At 38.8% G+C, this 24357-nt stretch overlaps 1 protein-coding gene across 3 annotated transcripts in view; it reads left to right on the top strand.

Moving 5' to 3' along the window:
• Window positions 1-24357, top strand: part of CCNY (cyclin Y) — a 101282-nt gene that overhangs the window by 34770 nt on the left and 42155 nt on the right. For all 3 annotated transcript variants that reach the window (XM_053663511.1, XM_053663512.1, XM_053663513.1), the window contains exons 2-3: window positions 1672-1706; window positions 17946-18046. In XM_053663511.1, the coding sequence (XP_053519486.1) occupies window positions 1672-1706; window positions 17946-18046 (136 nt within the window). The remainder of the gene's footprint in view (window positions 1-1671; window positions 1707-17945; window positions 18047-24357) is intronic.

A 24357-nucleotide genomic window follows, 5' to 3' on the forward strand; every position in this document is an offset into this window, starting at 1 on the left:
GCGGTTCGATTCCCAGTCAGGGCACATGCCTGGGTTGCAGGCCAGTTTCCAGCAGGGAACTCATGAGAGGCAACCATACATTGATATTTCTCTCCTTCTCTCCTTCCCTTCCTCTCTGAAAATAAATAAATAAAATCTTTTTAAAAATTAAAAAAGAGAGTAATCGTGCAACCTCTTCACTGTCTCACCAGACATAGTCCACAGCTGTTGTCTGTGCACTCTAGAGAGCTTTTGGTGTGCTGGTCTGGCCTCAGGTTTGTGGCCAGGTGGCCTATACTCTCTCTGTGGTTGGTGTATGCCAGTGGCCTGTGGATGGATCCAGCTGATGGCCTATGGGCACCTTCTCCCAAGAATACCCTCAGGCTGTTTTTTACTTTTGTACTCCAGGGTATCTTTGAGGTAGGAAGAGGGACAAAATCATTTCAGCTAGGATAGGACTTCTAAGGAAATTGAACAGAATGTAAACTAGGAAAAAATTTCCATGCCCTGGCTGGTGTGGCTCAGTAGATCAAGTGCCAGCCTGCGAACCAAAGGGTCGCTGGTTCTATTCCCAGTCAGGGCATATGCCTGGGTTGTGGGCCACATCCCCAGTAGGGGGCGCATGAGAGGCAAACATAAATTGATGTTTTGCTCCCTTCCTTCCCCTCTCTCCAAAAAATAAAATAAAAATAAAATCTTAAAAAATAACAATTTCTATTCCTCAGATCAGACAGAGAGCTTGAAACTAGAGTTAGCATTTGGGAGGTGGACTGTGAGGGTGGGGGCAGGGCAGGACTACTGAAAGGATAAGCTGGATTTGTACCTAGCATTTTAGGATACCCCAAGGTGGCATTATTGGTCACCTCTTTGAAGGAAACCTATTCTTTCTGTCTCCTAAAGTTACCTACTCAGTAAATGTGTTAATTAGTATATATCCTCTAAAGTAGGTCTTCAGGAAAGAAAATGCAAAGTTTGATGACATCAGGTTATGAAAAAGCTCCTTAGGGTTCCTTATCAACCTGGTACATCTTGGGCTGAGAATCCATTTTGAGAAACACCAAGGTCTCCATCTCTGAGATAGGATGGTATCTTGTATTGTGATTTTTTTTCATCTTATACGAGGGTGAGGGTGCTATTAGAGGCCCCATCAGGCCTCCTAGACAGAAGTCCAGCTTTATTTCCCAGCACCCAGCACAGAGAGAGAGGAATTGGTTTCCATGCTGGTAACGATTCTAGCATATTTTGTCCTGTATCTTAATGTTGTGATGGGCATTGTTATTTATCTTTCACCTTATAGTATGGACCTTTGTGGATCTGCTCTGTTTAGAAATCAATTGACCTCTTATTTGTTAATTATTTTAAATTAAATTACTGGATGCATAGAAGTTTTATGGCATTTACTAATTAATATTTTGTTAAGTTATTGGAAGAGTGTTACCCTTTGGTTAATTATAGCTACTTTTACTTTTTTAGCATGCCATATTTTAAATAAATGGGTGTGTATTTTGCTTTGTTAATCAGGTTCAGATCTGCATTGTGCAGGTCACATATTCTTATATTTGGTTACGGAGCAATTGGGTATGTTGGTTGGTGGGAGGATGGGATCATGACACAGAGGCATAGCCCTCGGTAACCTGTAAGGGGTTGTCATGCAGGCATGTAACATTTTTATTTCATCTTTTGTTTTCACAGTGAGAGAAAAACGGAAGAGTCTCTTCATTAACCATGTAAGTGAAGCTTTACCCCTGTGTTCTTCATAATGACTTTGCAGTGAAGAGAGAGTAAATAACTGTCTGGAATGGGTGACAATGGTTCAAGTATTTTGTCAGTGCTTTGGGGAATGTGAAGAATGTGACAGTGATGTTATGGTTTGTAATTGGATAAGCATGGCTGGCATTTATCCACTGTTATTGTCCATGGGTAGGAAGATGTGTGTGAACAATAACAGAGCAAATACCACACAGGTCCAAGTGAAAGCCAGTCCTTTTATATTTCTGATCCTTTCCTTCTTCTATCCTACTCCAGATTACTCTTTTTCTTTAACTCTGTTTCACTGGAATAAACACATAATTGTTTTCTTTTCCCTGGTGAGGCTATCTGCCTCCATACATTTTCCTTTCCCTAATTGTTGTTTATAGGTCCAATAGAATCTGCATGTTCTTTTGGTATTTAGAACAGGATAAACTTGACAATACTTTTGACCATTCTGATCAGTGTTTGCCTCCCCTTCTTGTCTGGCAAAAAGCATCCATTGAGATCATTTACCCTTCCTTTTAAGCAGCGTGTACAGCTGGCTCTGTCTGTGTTCCTTCCCCTAAGCCCCATCTTCATGGTGCCCCAACTTGCACCCCTGCAAATGTAGAGTCCAGGCAAGTTACCTATAAATACATGACTCTTTCTTTAGAAAAAACTATCTCCATGAGTTATGGAATAATGAACTAGGTAAATTACCAAAATTAATATGCTATTCTTGTATTGAAAACAAGAATGAGTATTTTACATTACAAGGGTTTTTCTCAGAGTTTCTAGACTATCTGCATTTAAGTATTTATAGATCTTGAAGTACTTGACACTGAAGCTGTTAGAAAGATTTAAAGCTGTAACATTATCTTCCCTACCCTTTGAAAATGTGGTCAAAATTCCATTGTATAGAAATTCATGAGGTGGGCTCCTGCAAACAAATTATAGGACCATATAAATATATTGATGTTATTGCCTTTTAGAATATGGATAGATTCCATTTAGTTTTCCAAGTTCTATATAAAAAATAATGAAAGCCTTTTTGGCATTTTGAGTATATATATAGTTTTCTTCATAATTAGTGAAGACAGGGATTCCCAGGGTGAAGTATACTCTGCCCAACTTGTGTGGGAGCTGAGCCTGGGAGGGCTTATGCTCCTCTTCAGTAATGCAGTCCAAGTGGATTTTTGCCTTATAGGTTGAAAAGGGGTGGGAGCAGATTTCTTGCAAAATGGTGTGTTTTCTGTTTATACAGTTCACCTGGTAAGCCAGAGAAGTCAAGCAATATAGTGAGCTTGATCCAGGAACTGAAGTTTAAAAAAATCTAAACCTTGCTTTTGCCTCTTTGGGAGATTTACTTTTAGTAGAATCTGAATTTATTGAGCAACCACTATGTAGGCACCAAAGAACCCTCAGCAGGTTTTTGATCTCAGTAAGATTTTTAAAATCTAGTAAGATTAAGGAATTGGGATTTCACATCTCACTAAGGAATCTTAGATACTCTGGTTCCCGTAGCACTCATTTTGCTTGACACAATGGATGTCAACACAGGGAAGATGTTTTATGTTCTCTCTCTTAATGCTTTTCTTTTTTTTTAGAATACCTAAAAGTGATAATGCTGTACACTCAAAAATGTTGATAGAGATAAGTCTGTGTGGGATAATAGTTCCTTTGAGTGTCTATTACATCTGTAGAAGACTTTCTTTTTTACACTTTCCTGTATACTTCCTTCTGTGTTGCTGTGAGGCACAAATAAAGTGTAATGTAATGGAAAGTGTAATGGTCTACATGAATATAGGACAACTGACACATGAAATTGCTTTCCTAGTGCCTTCGTGGAAGGTCATTTGGGAAACTACACTGCCCTTGTTAAAACACCCAAGCGAAGGTCACTGAACTGATTTGATGACTTGTCCTAGAACATACATGACCTGTTCTCAGTGGGAGTTGCTGTGTTTGAAGCCCTGCTCTTTTTAGTGTGGTATGAAGATCTCATCTCTGAATCAGCCAGCACATATTCTTGAACATATTGCCTGCTTTTCACATTTCTGAGGCACTTCGGGGGGACAGTGGAAGGAATGTTTCTGATTGGACCTCCTCTGTGACTTCCCCATTCTGTTGTTCTTTGTTGAGGATGGAGGAGCCCAGCTGTACCTCATAGGAGCTGCTGCATAGCCACGCCAGGCCTTCCATGATGCCTTACCCTCCTCACTATGTCATTTCAGTTTTTGCTTTATTGCTCTCTTATTTCCTCAGTTTTCAACCTCATCACCTTGTTCAGGGACTTCTGGAGCTGAAAGAGGAAAAAGGAACACAGAGTCTGAGAAGGGGCAAGGACTTTTTCAGACAAGTCCTGTAAGGAGAAGCAGACTTTCTTTCCCTTACCCTTCAAGCGGAGGCTTCCACTGCAGCATCTGTGTTATAGTTTGTTCTTTTACTTTATATAAATATGTTGTTAACTTTTACTGTGAAAAACTTTAAACTTATGGAACATTATAATAATACAGAAACTTCTCATGCACTCTTTACCCAAATTCACGAGTTGTAAATTTTCTGTATTATTTTTTCTGAATTGTTTGAGAGTAGATTGTCTTCATCCTGCCCTTTATTTCTAATACTGTCCATTGTGTATATCCTAAGACAAAGATTTTCTCTGTGTAAACACAATATTGTTATCAAAGTCAAGAGTTTAACATTGATACTGTTCTCTTAAATTTTAACTGTTCATATTTCAGTTGTGTTAACTGGCCCCATAATGTCCTATGTAGCATGTTATTCTCTGGTGCTTGTTTTAATTTAGAATCACATGTGGCATTTAGTTGTGTCCCTCAGTCTCCTCTGTCTTTCATCATATTGACACTGTTGCAGAATGTAGAGCCAGGTGTTTTCTTAAGAGAACATTTCTCACTTTGAATTTGTCTGAAGGATTCAAGTCAGCACTTCAAGCCAAAACACTTCATGGAGTACTTCCTTGCCTTTCTCCATGTATTAAACCTGGAGACATCCAATATTCACCTGACCTCATTGGCGATGTTGATTTTTATCACCTACCAAGGTGCTGTTCATATTCGCCACTGTGTATTGACTGGTTTTCACCTTACAACTAATGAGCAGTCAGTAAGCAGACACTTTATGACCATGCAAATATCCTGCACCTTATTCCCACCCTCAGGTTTTACATCTGTGGATCATTCTTGCCTGAACCAATCTGTATTTTCATTGCAAATGGTAATTTTTCAGCCCCCTTCTTCTAACCCCTGCACATTTGGAAGTCTCATTCCACTCCGAGAGGCTTTTCTTCCCATCTACCCATCATCCTTCCATCCTTTCATCTTTATGTGGACTTGTAGGTTTCTGTTTTTCAGTGATATTTATTGGGTTGACAAAAGGTTGGCCAAAATGTTTGTTTTTTTCCATATGATGATTCTTGTAGTACTTAGTTGTCTTACTTCATTTGAAACAGTTTTGTTAGATTATATTGTGACAGCTGTTAAATCAGTGTGCATTTAAAGAAGATTATCAAAATTGGTGAACTTTTGTGTAGCCATTTTAATATTGAAGATGGAAGAAAATAGACAACATTTTCACCATATTACGCTTTATTATTTCAAGAAAGGTAAAAACACAACTAATAAGCAAAAAAAAATTTCTGCAGTGTATGGAAAAGGTGCTATGACTGATCAGACTTGTCAAAAGTGGTTTGCGAAGTTTTGTGCTGGAAATTTCTTGCTGGACAATGCTCATGGTCAGATAGACCAGTTAAAGTTGATAGTGATCAAATCAAGACATTAATTAAGAACTATCAACATTCTACCACATGGGGGAGATAGCTGATGTACTCAAAATAGCCAAGTCAATGAAATTATTGGTGAAGATGAAAAAGGCGTATTTTATGGAATAAAACTATATGAACTTTTTGGCAAACCTAATATATATAGTTCAGTGCTATCCTTATTTGGATGCTGATGTTGTCATGGACTTGGCTAGTAGCAGTCTTGCAAAGTGGCTCTGTGTTCTTGTGGCATGCCCCATCTTTTTTTGTGGGGGGGGGGTGGACTGTCTTGCTTTTTGGCACAATAAGATATTTCAGTCTCAGCTTGTTTCTGTCTGGGTCAGTCCTGGATCAGCCATTTCTTCAGGGAGCTCTGATTCCTTTTAGTGGCAAACAGTGTTAGAAACTCAGACTTGGGCTCTGTGAATACTCATTACTATGGGGGTGTCATTGCTTCTAGGCCCATTCATATCTAGGAAGTAGACATTTTAGAAATCATGAATTCTTACTGACACCCTAATTTTCAATTACAGTCCATCTCATTGGATATTTTCCTTGCCTTTGGTCTTTGACTATTTTTTTAACTCTATAAAAGTTTACTTAAAAAATTCATATTGAGTTATAATTTATATGCCATAAAAATGGTTTTTAGTATATTCACAGTTGTGCAGTATCACCATAGTCAATTTTAGAACATATTCATCATCCCAAGAAGAAACCCTGTGCCCATCAGCAGCCACTCCCTACCCTGCTCCCTCAGCTCCTGGCAACCACTACTCTACTTTCTGTCTCTGGATGTGTCTATTCCAAATAGTTCATATAAATGGGATCACACAATATGTGGCATTTTGTGATTGGCTACTTTTACTGAGCAAATGTTTTTTGGTTTCATCTGCGTTGTAGTATATATTATAACTTCATTCCTTTTTATGCCCAGGTAATACTTCATTGTACAGGTATGCACATTTTGTTTATTCATTCATCAATTGATGGACACTTAGGTTGTTTCTGCCTTTTGGCTATTGTGAATCATGCTTCTGTGGGCATTCTTGTACATGTTTTTTGTGTGGGCATGTTTTTGTTTTTCTTGGGCATATACCAAAGAGTAGAGTTGCTGGGTCCTATGGGCACTCCATATTTAACATTTTTTAAAAGATTTTATTTATTTATTTTTAGAGAGAAGGGAAAGAGGAAGAAAGGGAGAGAAACATCAATGTGTGTTTGTATCTCATGCGCCCCACATTGGCCCGCAACCCAGACGTATGCCCGGACTGGGATTCGAACCAGCAACCCTTTGGGTTGTGGGCCCACACTCAGTTCACTGAGCTAAACCAGCTAGGGCTATATTTAACATTTTGAGTAATTGCCAAACTTTTCTGAAGTAGCTGGTCCTTGGCTTTTAATATTTTGTTTGCAGTTCTATGAATTCAGTTTTCTAACTGACCAGCAGCAGTCAGCAGCAATAATACTCGTTTCTTCAAAGCACAACTCTTATTTTTGACTTTCTTTGTGTTTTTAAATTTTTTAACTTTTTCCAAGAGAAGAAATGACCTTCTAGAACCAGTAAATTTTTGACCAGTGTAACTGCATTCATAGGAAATTTTGAAGGGATGTTGCTGAAGAATAGCATGGTATAGCAATAATACTTTAGTTGGAGTCAGGTGACCTTAATTATGATTTTTCTGATAACTTCTCTGCTTTTATGCCAACTTACTGTGTCACTTGCTGAAGTGCTTCAATTATATCCATTGTAAAGAGGACACTACCATTTGTCTCATCTCACAGGATAGTTATTGCATAGCAATGGAGATGGGTTATGTCTAGGCCCTTAAACATATACACTGTGCAAATACTTGACAGATTTGAATTTCTATGACTGTTTACTAATTATGTAGAAGAAAGAGTGATAACAGTAGGAAAGAAACTTGAATATCTTACATTCTGGGGCAGGTCTAATCCATTTTTGAGTCTTCCTGTAAATTAAAAATTTTAAGACTGAGACTTGGGTAAACAACTGCCCTACCTACTCTCATCATTCTGGATAAGTTCGTTTCCCATCCCACCCTACTCCAAAACTATAGCATGGAATATATGCGCGCTCTCTCTCTCTCTCTCTCTCTCTCTCTCTCTCTCTCTCTATATATATATATATACACACACACACACATATATACACACATACACACACACATATACATATATATTGACCATTGTATTCAAGAAATGAAGTAATAGTTATTTTGGAAATGAATGTCTTTATTTTATACAGTTGGAGAAAGAACTCTGACAGCAGCAAATACTTCTGCATGCAGGAGAAGCCTTTGTGGAAGCCTGGGGGGCGGGTTGGTGCAGGGGTTGGGGACTTGTTGGCTGCCCTGCCCCACCTGGGGTGCCCTTTAGGGTACTTTTTCTCTCCAGATGATGTCAGCCCTAAAGGATTATATTTCTGGCTTTTGTCTCACTGCCCAAATGAGAATGAGAAAAAGTACCATAGTTCTCATTGTAGAGTCATTGCACAGAACCATAGTGAAGCCAGGGTTTGATCTGGGATTGGAGTAAATTGTGAATATAAGTATTTTATGGTGACAGCATGCATGGCATAATACAGCAAAATTTTATCTCAAAATTGGCACTTCCTAGTGTTTTGTTCTTGAGACCCAATGTTGGTTTGTTATTATTTTTTTTGCTTTCATGAAGTAATGATTTTGTCCACTTTTGTTTTTAATTCCATGGTTGTTTGCTTTTTCTCCCCTTCTTTTTCTTATGTAAGAATTGATTCTGATGAAAGCTGTTTTATCTTCCTTTTTCTTTCCATGGAATATTAGCTTGTTAGCACCTGGCAGTCAAGGACGAGGGGCTTGTTTGTTTGTTTGCATTGTCCTTTTTCTCTTTGTGTCTCTGAGCTTCATGGTGGTATTGGAAGGGTACTGTTTTTATCTCTGCGTCTTTGAGGCTCGTAGTGGTATTGGAAGGGTAACAGTGGAATTTTTGTAGCACCGTCTTCATGTGTGTCCTCAGTTGTGAGTACTCTGGTTTGCACAGGAATTTCATAGAATGTTCCTTGTGTCCACTCCTCATTGGCTGTGTGGCTTGGGTAAAGATACTTTAAATCTGCTTCCTTGTTTGGAAAATGAGGGGAATAACCCATCTGCCTCATGGTTTTGTGAGACTGTTCAAGTGATGTACAGGAAGTGGCAGGTGGTGGCAATGGGCACCTATCCTCTGTTGCCATATTTGAAGGAATCTGAAGGAATGCTAGTGCAGATTTCAGTCTCCATACACACAGTTCTGCCTTCTCTGTCAGGATCATAGTTGGCTGTCCTCAGAATTAGGGTTTAAAAAATTATGGAGCATTTATTTTTGGTATTTTTATTTATGTAATTTTTTACAAATATTTATAACTTTTGCTCTAGTAATATTATCTTATATTTTTAAATGCTTTATTATTATCTGATCCAAATGAACCCTAAGAAGTGGTAGGACAACTTTGCTTAGCCACTGAAAGTAGGAAGTTTAAATGCAGGGACTGAGTGCTTGAAGTGACATTGTACTTGTTGAGCATGACTTTCCTCAGCACCCCATGTGTTATCCCACATAGTCCTTACAGCACCATGAGGAGGGGTAATCCCTGCTTTCCGTATTCTACAGATGAAAATATTGAATCTTCAGGAGGTAAAGCACAAGGTGACCTTATAATTTATTGTCCAAATCAGGAAACCAATGAGTGTGAAAGTGTGCTGTTATTGCTTACTTCAGGACAACAGGCAAACTAAGATTGCCTCAGCAAGCCAGAGCATGTGATCAATCTGCTAAGTAATTGGCCCAAGTTCACACAGCTAATCAGTGGCCGGGCTACATCGTGAATTCTAAGCGCTCTGACTCCAACCGTGCTCTTGCCCATCTTGTACTTGAATATCTCATCCACATTAGCCAATTCCTGGCATAGCCACCAGCGGGGCAGAGAGCCAACTACTGCCTCACTGGTCCCTGGGATAAAATTGCTCCTTGTTTGCTGATCAAAGAATATTATCCAGTCTACCTCCAAGAGACTTGGAGTCTAGACCCTAGTGAGAATAATGACAAGTGAGCTGAAAATGACAACAGGGATTGATCAGTGCTGTGGAGGTGTGCAAAGGAACCTAAGAGCACCTGGGAGGATACTCAGCTTAGATGGGTCTGGTAGCAAGAAGAAGTCCTAACAAGAGCTGCTGGCAAGGTTTTGAGGATGAGTGGGGTCAGAGAAGAGAAAGGGCCTTGGAGGTATTGTGTGAAGAGATCTGGGAGAAAACGGCACAAGTGAAGAACTATAGGTAAGAAGGCATGGACTTTGGTGTCATACAAATATGGCTTGGAGTTCTGGTGTCTCCCATATGACCTTGGGAAGATTACTTCATTTCTTTGACCTCTTTTGATCTGTCTGCTAAATGAGAATTCTACTAGCCTTCCTAGGTGTTTGTGAGTTGTGAAAGAATGTGCGTAAAGTATCCAGAACATTATTTTGTAATGATATGTATTTCAGATTAAGAGCTTCACATTCTATGAATCCTGTAGTCCTAACATTCAACAAGTAACTGAATGCCCAAATCGTATTTTGAAGTGATGAGACACCCTAAAACTAAAAGCTTTATAACTTAATTCTTAATATTTTTAAATTCAAAGAGTTTAGAAGTTGAGTTGCTGTACCCCGGCAAGCTAAGGGCTTTGGCACACCAGCTGTTAGCGGGGAGAGGCTCAGGCTTACATCTGGGTGGTCGAAGGCCAGGACTGGCCCCTTGGTTTGGCTGGTTTAAGGATGGTAGTTTTTTAGATTGTGAAGGGATGATGAGAGTGTGCTCACTTGAGTGTATCACTCAGCTCCTTTATTCAGCTCTTGTCATATTTTAATCCTGAAGAAATCTGTGTCAGGGGAAATAGTCAAAACCATAAAAGAAACAGAAATGAAATATTGTCCTTTTACTTCATCGTTGGGATTACCCCCAAAGTTATCCTGTGTTTCTAGAAATTTATTTACACATGCATTTTTGTGTGTTAATTGTATCAATTTGAGGTTTTGTTTGTAGTAGATTTTATACCAGTAGGGAAAATTTCCTAAGGATTTTTTAAAAGATTTTATTTATTTATTTTTAGAGAGAGGGGAAGGGAGGGAGAGAAACATCGATGTGTGGTTGCCTTTCATACAACCTCTACTGGGGATCTGGCCCAAAACCCAGGCAATGTGCCCTGACTGGAAATCAAACCTGTGACCCTTTGGTCTTCAGGCCATCACTCAATCCACTGAGCCACACTAGCCAGGGCTCACAAGGATTTTTAAAATTTGCCTCCCATATTAGCAACTCTTATTAGATTCTGATTTTTTAGCATGTCTTAGGTGACTTCAGTGTGATTACTACAAGAGCTTAAGAAAAGAATTGTATTTAATGCCTTAGGATTATCTCAGTGAGAATGTTATGATTAATAGATGTGAAAATGCCGTGTTAAAAATGCCATTTAAAAAAATGACATTCAAGTTGCAACTTCAGATTTACAAACCTTCTTTGTGCCTTTCCTTACACAGGCACAAAACAGTGTATGCTTAAGAACAAAAGTGGGTGAACAAGCCTTTTACCTTTTGAATTTCCTGATTTTGGTTGTTTTCTTCTTGACCCACATGCTATTTATATAAAACAGTGTGTGGTAGGATACTAATGTTTTAGTAATGCAGTGCCCTCTAGCTGTGACTTAAGCAACCTGATAGATACTTTAGTGACTAAATTTTGAGTGGAGATTGTTTATAACATTGTTTTTATATTTGTCAAGCTGTTTCATATTTTCATAATTTTATTACAGAGGAAATCTTGTTAAATAAAAATAAATATTAAAGTAGCGAACACAGGGTATTGGTCTCTGATTAGCTTTAATGCTTCTTTTACATTTATAAACTGTGAATATTGAGGGTTTATTGGAGGTGTGCAGGTGAGGTTAGTAGGTGAAGTTGGCAATTTTATTATCCCTAGGAGATTATTTTTTGGTAGACTGTTCACAGCACCAGGCAAGTGGAAATTCATTTGAATGATTTTATTTTATTTTTTTCTAACTTGCTTTTGAGCAAGAATTATTCAGATTGATATTTACTAATTATATTGCCCATATAGTTGCCAGAAATCTACTTAGTATTAAATTACTTGTCATACTGCAGACACACTATGTGAAGGTCATCCATTGGCACTCTTTTGCAAAGTATCAAAAAATGTACTTTGCCCTTACAAAGAAATACTTTTATTCCTTTTTTTTTCTCTTTTTTCTCCCATCCAAGCCCCCCTTGCTCGTCTCCCCACCTCCCTCCCATTTCCTCCCCCCCCCCCCCAGTCCTCATTCCTGTGTCTTTCATACTTGTTCCTCAAAATCCCTCCCCATTTTTCCCCTTAAATTTCCTTCCCTCTCCCCTCTGGTCGCTGCCCACCTGTTCTCTATTTCACTGTCTTTGTTTTTATTCTGTTTGCTTGTTTGTTTTGTTGTTTAGCTTCCTGTTAAAGGTGAGATCATATGGTATTTGTCTTTCAATGCCTGGCCTATTTCACTCAGCATAATGCTTTCCAGTTCTATCCATGTTGTTGCAAAGGGTAGGAGCTCCTTCTTTCTCTCTGCTGCATAGAATTCCATTGTGTATATGTACCACAATTTTTTGATCCATTCATTTACTGACAGTCACCTAGGTTGCTTCCAACTCTTGGCTATTGTAAATTGTGCTGCTATGAACATTGTGGTGCATAGGTTCTTTGAAATTGATGTTTTAGGATTCTTGGGATATAATCCTAGCAGTGGAATTGCTGGGTCAAAAGGCAGGTCGATTTTTATTTTTCTTAGAAAATTCCATACTGTTTTCCATAATGGTTGTACCAGTCTGCAATCCCACCAACAGTGAACTAAGGACCCCTTTTCCCCACAACCTCTCCAACATTTGTTGTTTGTTGCTTTGTTTATGATAGCCATTCTGACTGGTGTAAAGTAGTAACTCATTGTGGTTTTAATTTGCGTCTCTCTGATAGCTAACGATATTGAGCATCTCTTCATGTGTCTCTGGATATTCTGTATGTCCTCCTTGGAGAAGTGTCTGTTCAAGTCCTTTTCCCATTTTCTAATTGGGTTAGATGTCTTCCTCGAGTGGAGTCTTGTAAGTTCTTTGTATATTTTGGAGATTAAACCTTTGTCTGAGGTATCATTGGCAAATATGTTTTCTCATACAGTTGGTTGTCTTTTTAATTTAATACTATTTTCTTTAGCCACACAGAAGCTTTTTATTTTGATGAGATCCCATTTGTTTATTCCTTCCTTTATATTCCTTGCTCTAGGGGACATATCAGTAAAGAAGTTGCTGCGTGAAATATCTGAGATTTTCTTGCCAATGTTCTCCTCTAGGACTTTAATGGTGTCATGGCTTATATTTAAGTCTTTTATCCACCTTGAATTTATTTTGGTGTATGGTGTAAGTTGGTGCTCAAGTTTCATTTTTTTGTACATAATTGTCCAGTTCTCCCAACACCATTTGTTGAAGAGGCTATCTTTACTCCATTTTATGTTACTGCCCCCTTTGTCAAACATTAATTGACCGTAGAGAGTTGGGTTGATTTCTGGGCTCTCTGTTCTGTTCCATTGGTCTATGTGCCTGTTTTTATGCCAGTACCAGGCTGTTTTGATTACAGTGGCTTTGTAATACAGTTTGATATCAGGTATTGTGATCCCTCCTACTTTGTTCTTCTTTCTCAAAAGAGCAGCTGCTATTCGGGCTCGTTTATGGTTCCATATAAATTTTTGAAGTGTTTGTTCTATGTCTGTGAAATATGCCATTGGTACTTTAATAGGTATTGCATTGAATGTGTATATTGCTTTGGGTAGTATGGACATTTTGATGATGTTAATTCTTCCAATCCATGAACAAGGTATATGTTTCCATTTGTTTGTGTCTTTCTTGATTTCTTTCTTCAGGGCTGTGTAGTTTTCTGCATACAGGTCTTTTACCTCCTTAGTTAGGTTTATTCCCAGATATTTTATTTTTCTTTTTGCTATATCGAATGGGATTTTTTCCTTGATTCCTGCTTCTGCTGATTCACTGTTGGTATTAAAAAATGCCTTTGATTTCTGGATATTGACTTTGTATCCTGCTGTTTTGCCAAATTCATTAATTAGTTTGAGCAGTTTTTTGGTAGAGTCTATAGGATTTTCCATGTACACTATCATGTCATCTGCAAACAGTGACAGTTTTGTTTCCTCCTTTCCTATTTGGATGCCTTCTATTTCCTTTTCCTGCCTGATCGCTGTGGCCAAAACTTCTAATACTATATTGAATAGAAATGGTGAAAGTGGACATCCTTGTCTTGTTCCTGATCTTAGTGGAAAAGCTTTTAGTTTTTGCCCATTGAGTATGATATTGGCTATAGGTCTCTCATAAATGGCCTTTATTATTTTGAGAAATGCTCCCTCTATTCCCACTTTGCTGAGTGTTTTTATAATAAACGGGTGCTGTACTTTATCAAAAGCTATTCAAAAGCTTTTTCCGCGTCTATTGATATGATCATGTGGTTTTTGTCTTTGCTTTTGTTTATGTGATGAATTACATTTACTGATTTGCGAATGTTGAACCATCCTTGCATCCCTGGGATGAATCCCACTTGTTCATGGTGTATAATCTTCTTGATATATTGTTGGATGCGATTTGCCAATATTTTGTTGAGGATTTTAGCCTCTATGTTCATCACTGATATTGGCCTGAAGTTCTCTTTCTTTGTTGTATCTGTATCTGGTTTTGGAATTAGGATGATGCTGGCTTCATAAAAGGAGTTTCGGAGTTTTCCATCCTTTTGGATTTTTTGGAATAGTCTGTGAAGAATAAGGGTTAGCTCTTCCTTAAATGCTTTGTAGAATTCTCCTGTGAAACCATCTGGTCTGGGGCTTTTGTGTGATGGGAGTTTTTTGATTACCACTTCAATTTCTTTTGCTGTTATTGGTCTATTCAGGTTTTCTACTTTTTCATTGAGTTTTGGGATATTATATTTTTCTAGAAATGTGTCCATTTCCCCTAGGTTCTCAAATTTCTTGGCATACAGTTCTTCATAGTAATTTCTTACAATCTTTTCTGTTTCTGTGGTATCAGTTGTAATCTCTCCTCTTTCATTTCTGATTGTGTTTATTTGTGTCCGTTCCCTTCTTTTCTTGATGAGCCTACTTAAAGGCTTGTCTATTTTGTTTATCTTTTCAAAGAAACAACTCCTGGATTCATTGATCCTTAGAATTGTGCTTTTAGTCTCTATGTCGTTTAGTTCTGCTCTCATCTTGATTATTTCCTTCCTTCTACTTGCTTTGGGCTGTTTTTGTTGTTGTTCTTCGAGTTCTTGCAGCCGTAGAGTAAGGTTGTTTGTTTGAAATGTTTCTATCTTCTTTAGGTAGGCCTGTATTGCTATAAACTTCCCTCTCAGGACTGACTTCGCTGTGTCCCATAAGTTTTGGGTTGTTGTGAGATCGTTTTCATTTGTTTCCAGAAAGTTTTTTATTTCTTCCCTAATTTCATTCTTGACCCATTCGTTGTTTAATAGCATACCATTCAGTCTCCATGATTTTGGGTGTTTTGGGTTTTTGGGGGGGGGGGGTTGGTTTTCAGTTTCAGTCTCTTGTGGTCCGAGAAAATGCTTGGTATGATTTCAATATTCTTGAATTTGTTGAGGCTTGTTTTGTGTCCTATCATGTGGTCTATCTTTGAGAATGTTCCATGTGCATTTGAAAAGAATGCGTATATAGCTTCTTTGGGGTGAAGAGCTCTGTATATATCATTTAGGTCCATTTCATCAAGGGTGTTGTTTAATGCCGCAATGTCTTTGTTGATATTTTGTTTAGAAGATCTGTCCATTTTTGATAGTGGGGTGTTAAAATCCCCCAGTATAATTGTGTTGCTGTCTATATCTTTCTTGAATTCCTCTAAGATTTTCTTTATATATTTTGGTGCTCCTATGTTGGGTGCATATATATTTATGATGTTAATGTCTTCTTGGTGGATTCTTCCCTTGAGTATTATGAAGTGACCTTCTGGGTCACTCTTTATGGCTCTTTTTTTGAAGTCTATTTTGTCTGGTATGAGAATTGCTACCCCAGCTCTTTTTTCTTGTCCATTTGCTTGGAAAATTTGTTTCCAGCCTTTCACTTTTAGTCTGTGATGGTCTTTTGTCCTGAGGTGGGTCTCTTGTAGGCAGCATATATGTGGGTCATGCTTTCTTATCCATGCAGCTATTCTGTGTCTTTTGATTGGAGCATTTAATCCATTTACATTTAAGGTTATTATTGGTAGGTACTTATTCATTGCCATTTTTGTACCTGTGTTCCTCTCTGTCTCTCTCTTTTCCTTCCTTTCTTTAAAGCAGGTTTTTTAGTATTTCTTGTAGGGCTGCTTTGGTGGAGGCATATTCTTTTAGACTTCTTTTGTCCTGGAGGCTGTTTATTTGGATTTCTATGTTGATTGAGAGCCTTGCTGGGTAAAGTAGCCTTGGTTGTAGGTCTCTGGTTCTCATTACTTGGAATATTTCTTGCCATTCTCTTCTGGCTTGGAGTGTTTCCATTGATAAGTCAGTAGCTAACCTTATTGGGGCTCCCTTGCATGTTACTTCTTTTTTCTCCCTTGCTGCCTTTAAGATTCTCTCTTTGTCTTGGAATTTTGCCATTTTGATGATGATGTGTCTTGAAGTGGGCCTCCTTGGGTTCCTCTTGAATGGGACTCCGTGTGATTCCTGGATTTGTGTGATTTTTTCTTTTATCAAATTAGGAAAATTTTCTCTCATTACTCTTTCAAATATGTTTTCTATCCCTTGTTCTTCTTCTTCTTCTGGTATTCCTATTATTCAGATATTATTACGTTTCTTATTGTCTTGCATTTCTCTTAATCCCTCTTCATTCTTTCTGAGCCTCTTTTCCCTTTCCTGTTCTTTCTGTGAGATGCTTTCTACTTTGTCCTCCAATTCACTAATCCGATCTACCCTATTTTCAATGCTTTCTACTGTGTTTTTTAATTCAGAAATTGTATTCTTCATTTCCTCTTGACCCTTGCTAATAATTTCCATTTCCTTTTTCATGTTGATATAGTTCGTGGTGAGATCATTATAGCTCCCCTGTAGTTTCTGGTAGCTCATTGTGAGCTCTTTGAACTTCCTGATAATCAGTGCTTTGGATTCAGTATCTGACAGTTGACTTCCCTCTATTTCATCTAACATTCTTTCTGAGGGTTCCTCCTTTTCTTTCATTTAGGGATTGTTTCTTTTTCTTCCCATTGTTTGTGAGATTCTTCTTGTTAGCCTCAGCTTCTTAGATTAATCTGTTTTGACACCCTGGGTTCATGGTGTGAACTTTTGTGGTGGAATGCCTGTGAATTTCAGTGGTGCAGTCTCTTTTGGTTATCCTGTTGTTCTCTGCTTCCACCTACTCAAATATGCAGCAACTTTTGGCTTCTCTCCTACAGCAATGTGGAATTTGTCTCTCTGACTCTACTATTGGGAGGCCTCTTCTATGGGTCCAGCTCTAGTCTTTTCATATTTTCAAGTTGATTGTGACTCTTGTGGGTAAAAGAAAGAAATGACAAGGAAAGAAATAAAAGGAAGAAAGAAAAAAAAAGGGTAGGGGAGTGGAAGAAAGAGCAATAAGTTTAGAAAGAAAAGAAGAAGAAATAAAACAGAAAATCCAGGAAAAGAGGACAAAAGTATGGAAAGATGAAACAGTAATAAAATTTAAAAGAAATAACAGATTATGTCTGGTTCCTCCGTGACCGATGGGGTTTCTGGTCTCTTATTTTCATATATGGTTGGCAACTGCTGGCTTGCTGCTTTCACCTCCTCCGATCGGACAGGTTTCTCTTCCTTTTGTACTAGGAACTGGTATCTGCTCCGTCCTGGTCCACCGGATCTTGAAAGTCCCCCACTTTTATTTCTTTATAGCCTCACCTTTTGAAATTTAAGCAGATTAACTAGGAGATTCTAAAATAATATTGGCTGCATTTTCCATTGCCACCAAATACTCTGTACTCCAAGAATAGAGAGGAGTACAGTGAACTCTTGGTTCATAAAACGAGGACATTTCCTTAATTGGGGAACATCAATGTGTGGTTGTCTCTCAGCACTCTCAGGTGGTATAATTAGCAGTCTACTTGTTTCACACAGGCTCTGGAGCAGGTGATTTTTATGAACGATGCTTGATCGTAAGAGTTCTGTTTTTCTCATGAAAGAGGTTTGAGATTAGGAGTGGTGGTGGTGACTTTTATGTATGGGAAGAACAAGAAATTTCACTGTATCAAGAAAATGTTTTTATATTGTTCTCGCTGGTAGTATTAACATTTCTGGCTAAGGCATTTTTCCTCTGTGACCTGGTCTCAAGTTTAAAGGGATGATCTCTGGAAGAATTTTGAACCCTGTTTAATTGTCATTGTCTTGTTGCCATTGTTTTCCAGCATCCTCCAGGACAAACAGCAAGGAAATACAGCTCCTGCTCCACAATTTTCCTAGATGATAGCACAGTCAGTCAACCAAACCTCAAGTATACAATTAAATGGTGGGTATACAGATTTTTGCTCATCCAAATGCTTTTTCTATTTCTTAACTTGATGGCTAACTGGTTGTTTTTGGAGTCTGTCAGGAGAAGGCCATTGATTATGGATAATCTTTTTAAAAAGTGATTTTTTAAAAGATTAGTCAAAATGTGAGGTATTCAAAATATTTCTTCATATTATCAGTTATATGAAAAGCCCAAATTTTTTAATGTTTTGAATGTAGATTAAAGGATATTTTTTATTTGGGGGCATACTTTCTACCTTCTCACTTTTTATTAAATTCATCTTTGCATAAATCTGCTAATAGTTTACCCTCAAAGTAATACAGGATTCCAGTTTAAGACTTGGCTACAGTAGAGAGCAGGCCTGACGTAGTGAAAGTGTCCTTGCCCACAGTCAATCTGAGTTCTGACCTCTGCTCTGTCACCAACAGGGAGGATTTGAGTAAGACCCTTCTCTTTGTAATCTTATTTTCAAATGGGGTTTAAGGAAGGCAAGGAGTCTTGGTATAAAATTCTTTCCCTTTGGACTTTAGTTTCCATATTTTGAAATGGTAGGGAAGAGGCTTCTCCTGTAATGTTGCCACTAGTATTTTGATGAGATCACAGAGAACCTGATATGCTAGGTCCTATGGTCTTCAGCTCATCTGTGAAAAATCTGGGATATTTTATCTTTATGTTTAAGAAAATACATATTTAACAACAGTTCCTGTTAGTGTTTGAAATAAGTGTTTACATTTCTTAATAGAAAGTGTTCTCTTTCAATGGACCAGGTTTTGACGCTAAAGCCGTGTTCTGAATGTTACCACATGTGACAGTCAGTCATAGCCTCAGGCAGGCAGTGAGGACTATCACCGTCTTCTGTGGACAGACTTCACTTCAGGGGAAGGTGGATGTGAGGGCACTTGGAGGGAGGCTGCTGACTTGTCTTTTGTGGGGTTGATATTCCTAGGCTCTAAATGGGAATGTTGCTTATTTCCTCAGCATTTTGGTGATAAGGGGTATGGTCAGTGACAAGTAAGCATAAACCCAGTCAGCTGCTATTGCTGGGAAGAGGTATGGATAGCATAGCTCCCAACACATGTCCTTGGCTGAGCCACTCTTGCCCTTGTGCCTAGGTATACTGTGGGGAAATGGGAAATGGCAGCATTTTCCAGAGTAAATTGTTGGCAGTTGTGAAGAAAGGTGGAAAATCCTGAAGATATGTACACCATATGGCTATGGGCAGCTCCTGAAGCTCTGGAGCTCAGAGCAAAAGTTGCTAAATTCCTTTAGTCTTGGAATCATCTTCATGGGAAGGAAGGCAGAGCAGAAGGTGCTTTCTCCTTTAGGGTCAGCGAGAGCTCTTGGAATTTATAAGTGGATCTGAATAAGTTGCTCAATGCTTTGTCCTTGGATGAATTAAAATTCCCACTGGTTATGACATGGACATTTAGGAGTGGGTGGGAGAACACAGTGACAATTTGATATTGTAGTGTCTCATCTAGGAGGTACAATCACCTGTTACAACTATGCATCTGTGTAAATCAGTGGTACCAGCCCCAGCTGTGCCTGGAGTCACCTTGGAGCTTAAAAACACAGTGACATTTGATGTCTCTCCCCACAGATTTGGTATATATATGGATTTTGTGGAGTCTCTAGGAGATTCTAATGGGCAGCTAGTGTTGAGGACCCTGATATAGGTAGATAGCTGCTCTCCCCCATTATTAAAGTTTCCTTGAAAGTTGTAAATAAACTATAGGTAACTGGTGGGAAAAGAAGCTGAAAAGTTAGGTCAGTTAAGATGGCTGACTTTTGAAACAAAACTTTCAGTGTGGGTACTATGGCTTCCCAGGTCCAAAAGACATTCTTTCTGTACCACCTAAATTTGAAATTCTTTCAGTCAGTAGCTTAGTTGTTTTAAAAAGGACCCTGCTTTTAAACATTTACCTACTGACTTCAGGCCAAGATGGAGGCTTAGGTAGACATACTTTGCTACCTCATACAACAATAAGAAGGATAACAACCAATTAAAAAACAAAAAACAATCAGAACTTCCAGGAAATCACACTGTATGGAAGTCTGACAACCAAAGAGTTAATGAAGAAACATTCATCCAGATGGGTGGGAGGGGTGGAGATGGGCAACCAGGGCAGAGAGGACACATGGCAAAGTGGTGGCAGTGGCAGGCAGCAGAATGGGTAGTCTCACATTCATGTGTGGCAGATAAAAACCAAGAGGGACAACTGAGGAGTGAGTGATCCCAGTCAAACCCAGACCAAACAGCCTAGGGTTCCAGTGCAGGGAAAAAGAAAGCTTAATAACCTCTGGGTGTAAAAACCAGTGGGGGTTGCAATGGCAGAAGAAACTGCCGGTCTCTCAGGACAGTCCGTTTAAATGGGGCAAGAGCTGAGGAAGCAGCATTGTTCCCTCTCTGACCCCTCCCCCACATACAGTGCCACAAAGCAGCGAAGCAGTTTGTCCTGACCTGGCGAATACCTAAGGCTGTGTTCCTTACAGTGTACCAGCACAGGGAGTCAAAGCAAATCTACCTAATACACAGAAATACAGGGAGGCTGTCAAATAGAGGTGACAAAGAAATACGGCCCAAATGAAAGAACAGATCAAAACTCAAGAAAAAGAACTAAGTGACATGGAGATAGCCAACATATCAGATGCAGAGTTCAAAACACTGATCAGGATGCTCACAGAAATGGTTGAGTATGGCCACAAAGTAAAGAAGTGAAGGCTATGCAAAGTGAAATAAAGAAAAACATAATGGAAACCAACAATGACGAGAAGGAAGCCGGTACTCAAATCAACAATTCGGAACAAAAGGAAGAAATAAACATTCACCCAGAACAGAAAGAAGAAACAAGAATTCAAAGAAATGAAAAGAGGCTTAGGAACCTCTGGGACAACTTTAAACATACCAACATTCGAATCATAGGGGTACCAAAAGGAGAAGAGGAAGAGCAAGAAATTGAAAACGTATTTGAAAAAATAATGAAAGAAAACTTCCCCAATTTGATGAATAGACATATAAGTCCAGAAAGCACAGATAGTCACAAAGAAGTTGGACCCAAAGAGGGCCATGTGAAGACATGTCAATTAAAATGATAGGGAATTTTAAAAGCAGCTAGAGAAAAGGAGAAAGTTACCTACAAAGGAGTTTCCATAAGACTGTCAGCTGATTTCTCAAAAGAAACCCTGCAGACAAGAGGGACTGGTTAGAAGTATTCAAAGTGATGAAAAGCAAGGACCTACATCCAAGATTACTCTATCCAGCAAAGCTATCAATTAGAATGGAAGGGCAGATAAAATGCTTCTCAGACAGGGAAAGCTAAAGGAGTTCATTATCACCAAGCCTTTATTATATGCAATGTTAAAGGGACTTATCTAAGAAAAAGAAGATGATCAAAACAGTAAAATGACAACAGACTCACAACTCTCAACAACCAAACCAAAAAAAGAAAAAAAACAACCAAAATGAACTAAGCAAACAACTAGAACAGGAACAGAATCACAGAATAGAGATCACATGGAGGGTTATCAGTTGGGGAGGGGGAGAGAGAGGGGAAAAGTATAGAGAATATGTAGCATAAACGGTAGGTAGAAAATAGGGGAAAGTTAAGAATAGTATGGGAAATGTACAATTCAAAGAACTTATATGTATGACCCATGGACATGAACTAAGTGGGAGGAGTGCTGGAGGGAGTAGGGGTACTGGGTGGAAGGGGGCAAAAGGGAAACAAATGGAATAATTGTAATAGCATAATCAATAAAATATACTTAATTTAAAAAAGGAAAAGGAGGCCCTGGCTGGTGTAGCTCAGTGGATTGAGCACAAACCTGTGAACCAGAGGCTCACAGTTCAATTCCCAGTCAGGGCACATGCTTGGGTTGCAAGCCAGTTCCCTGCAGGCCAGTTCCCAGCAGGGGACGCACTAGAGGCAACCATACATTGATGTTTCTCTCCCTCTCTCCTTCCCCTCTAAAAAAAGATAAATAAATAAATAAATATTTTTAACAAAAAAGGAAAAGGGAGAAAATGTACCTATTGTACCTGTGAGCTCTGAAAATATAAGGGGGTAGGAAGAGGCTAAGTCTGAATGCCCTCCTATTCTAAAATTTTGCCTAAACTTTACCTTGTGCCTGTCAAAGGAAACCTTTGGTTCCCTTTCCTAGACATTACAATGGATTACACAGTCAGTAATACTGTAGTTCAGCTTTGTTGTGGGCATGGTGCTGAACTTGCTTCCTGAAAACCATGTATGATCTTTTTGGTTTGAGAAAATGCTCTAAGTTCTGAACAACCAATTTCTATTCTTATTTTTAAAGGAAAATGCTTCTTTAAATTGATGAATTGCAAAAATGAACAAACATATTTACAAATTTAGTTAGGGAGTCGGTAGAGAGTTGAGGGCTTTTGTATCAGTGAAAGAAAGGCTTAAGTATTGAAGATTTGGGCCCTCACTCTATGCTCATTGTTTTCATAGGCATTGTTTATTTTTGGAGAACTTGATTTTCCCATCTTTCCTCTAAATACCAATAGGTGTAGTATGAATTTAGTGCTTACCAACCGACTCCTCCCCCAAATCCTTGTAAGGAGCAAAGGAATGATGATGACAAAGGTTGGAGGGAGAATGGGGAACCCTCTTCACACAGCTGGCCAATAGGGTCAAAGAGCACTGATTCATTACCTGCCTCTCTCTCTCTGTGGTTCAGAGCCTCTTAATCTTCTGAGATCTTAGGATCCTCATCTACTTTGCTGATTTCGTTTTAGGTGAAAAGTAAGACAAGTATAGTACCAATGATCACAATCTGTTCTGTTTCTTTAGTCAAGAAAATAGCATTTCTTCCTTTGTAGCTATGTGGCAAAAGCAGTTAAGCAAATCCTTTGACCCAAATGTATTTTTGGTTTGGCCCAAGCCCATCTTTGGTGAAACCTCACCACTTTCTGAAGATGTAGCAGAAATGACCAGGCCTCCAAAGGTAGGTTAGGCATTTGGAGCAGAGCCTGAAGCTAGAGATTGATTCAGCTTTCAAGTGACTGAACTTTACTGCCAGCTATCACTTCTTTCAAGATAACCAACTAAACTGGCCCATGGGGCTGTACTGTACATGAATTCTCAGGTTGGTTTTCTCGCTTTCTGGGATATGATCTTGAGTGGAAATTGTCTTATATAGTGGCTCTATTTCTCTTATTTAAAAAAATTACATTAGTGTTCAAGTACAGTTGTCTGCATTTGCCCCCTCCATACTCCCCTCCTACCCTAGTGGCTCTATTTTTCATGGAGGTCTGAGACCACGATAATGTTCTATTTTGCCTTTGGCTCTGGAAATTTGGCGGATAGTAACTCTGGGGTCCTGAAGATTTTTCTGCAGAAGCTGATAGACCTCTTGAGATAGAATTATTGATAGGGAAATCACAGTGATAATAACTTTAGTTTTAGAACTTTATATTTGCGATCATGCTGTTATATATTTAATTTGGTTATAACAACTCCATATTGTATGAGGTGGGACCCAGAAAAAAACAGTCATCTCCTGGAAGGTGGCCCCTTGTAGTACAGGCTTCCCCCACTAGGTGAGTGCTTCAGGAACCCATCTGTGTCAGTGTACCAGCTGGCATTGTGAGAATCTGTGGCTTAAGTGAAATTTTTTTTTAAGACTCCTTTAACACATCTACTCACTTTATGATGGGTGATTTATAAGTGCACCTGTCCACACTGTGCTGAGTGTTCAGCAGTTTTTGACTGAAAACAGCATGACCCCCCATGCCCCACCCCCATATCCACCTAATCTTACCCCAGCGACTTGAATTTTTCCCCAGGTGGGAAAAAGTCCTCAAAGGGCAGTGTTTCGCCAATGTAAAAGAAGTGAAACAACAATAAAAAAATGGCAGAAACACTAAGAAGACATCAGAATCAATGAGTTCAAAAAGTGTTTTGAGCAGTGGAAAAAATGTCTCAATAGGGGTATTACATCAAATGGAAGCTACTTTGAAAGTGACAGAAGTTTAAACATGTAAGAATAAATACATCATCTTTTATAAGTAAATTCTGGGATTTTGGGGTCACTCCTCATAGGTTGAATGGTCCTAATATTCAACATTAGGAAATGAAGGCCCTGAGAGGTGAAGGAGCCATGTTTGAACCAGGTTCCTCCAATTCCCAGTCCAGTGACAGTTGTCCTGTGTCACATTCCCTCACAGGAGAAGCGAAATGATTAATCGCTACAAATCCAATCATATGAAATGTTCGGCTTAAATCTAACATTAGATTAGAAGAGCAATCACAACAGCGTGAATAGAACAGTATTTGTTTCCTTTT

Source organism: Artibeus jamaicensis, unplaced genomic scaffold (assembly GCF_021234435.1).
Source record: "Artibeus jamaicensis isolate MK-2021 breed Jamaican fruit bat unplaced genomic scaffold, CSHL_Jam_final contig_3190, whole genome shotgun sequence".
In the NCBI taxonomy this organism is placed as follows: Eukaryota; Metazoa; Chordata; class Mammalia; order Chiroptera; family Phyllostomidae; genus Artibeus; species Artibeus jamaicensis.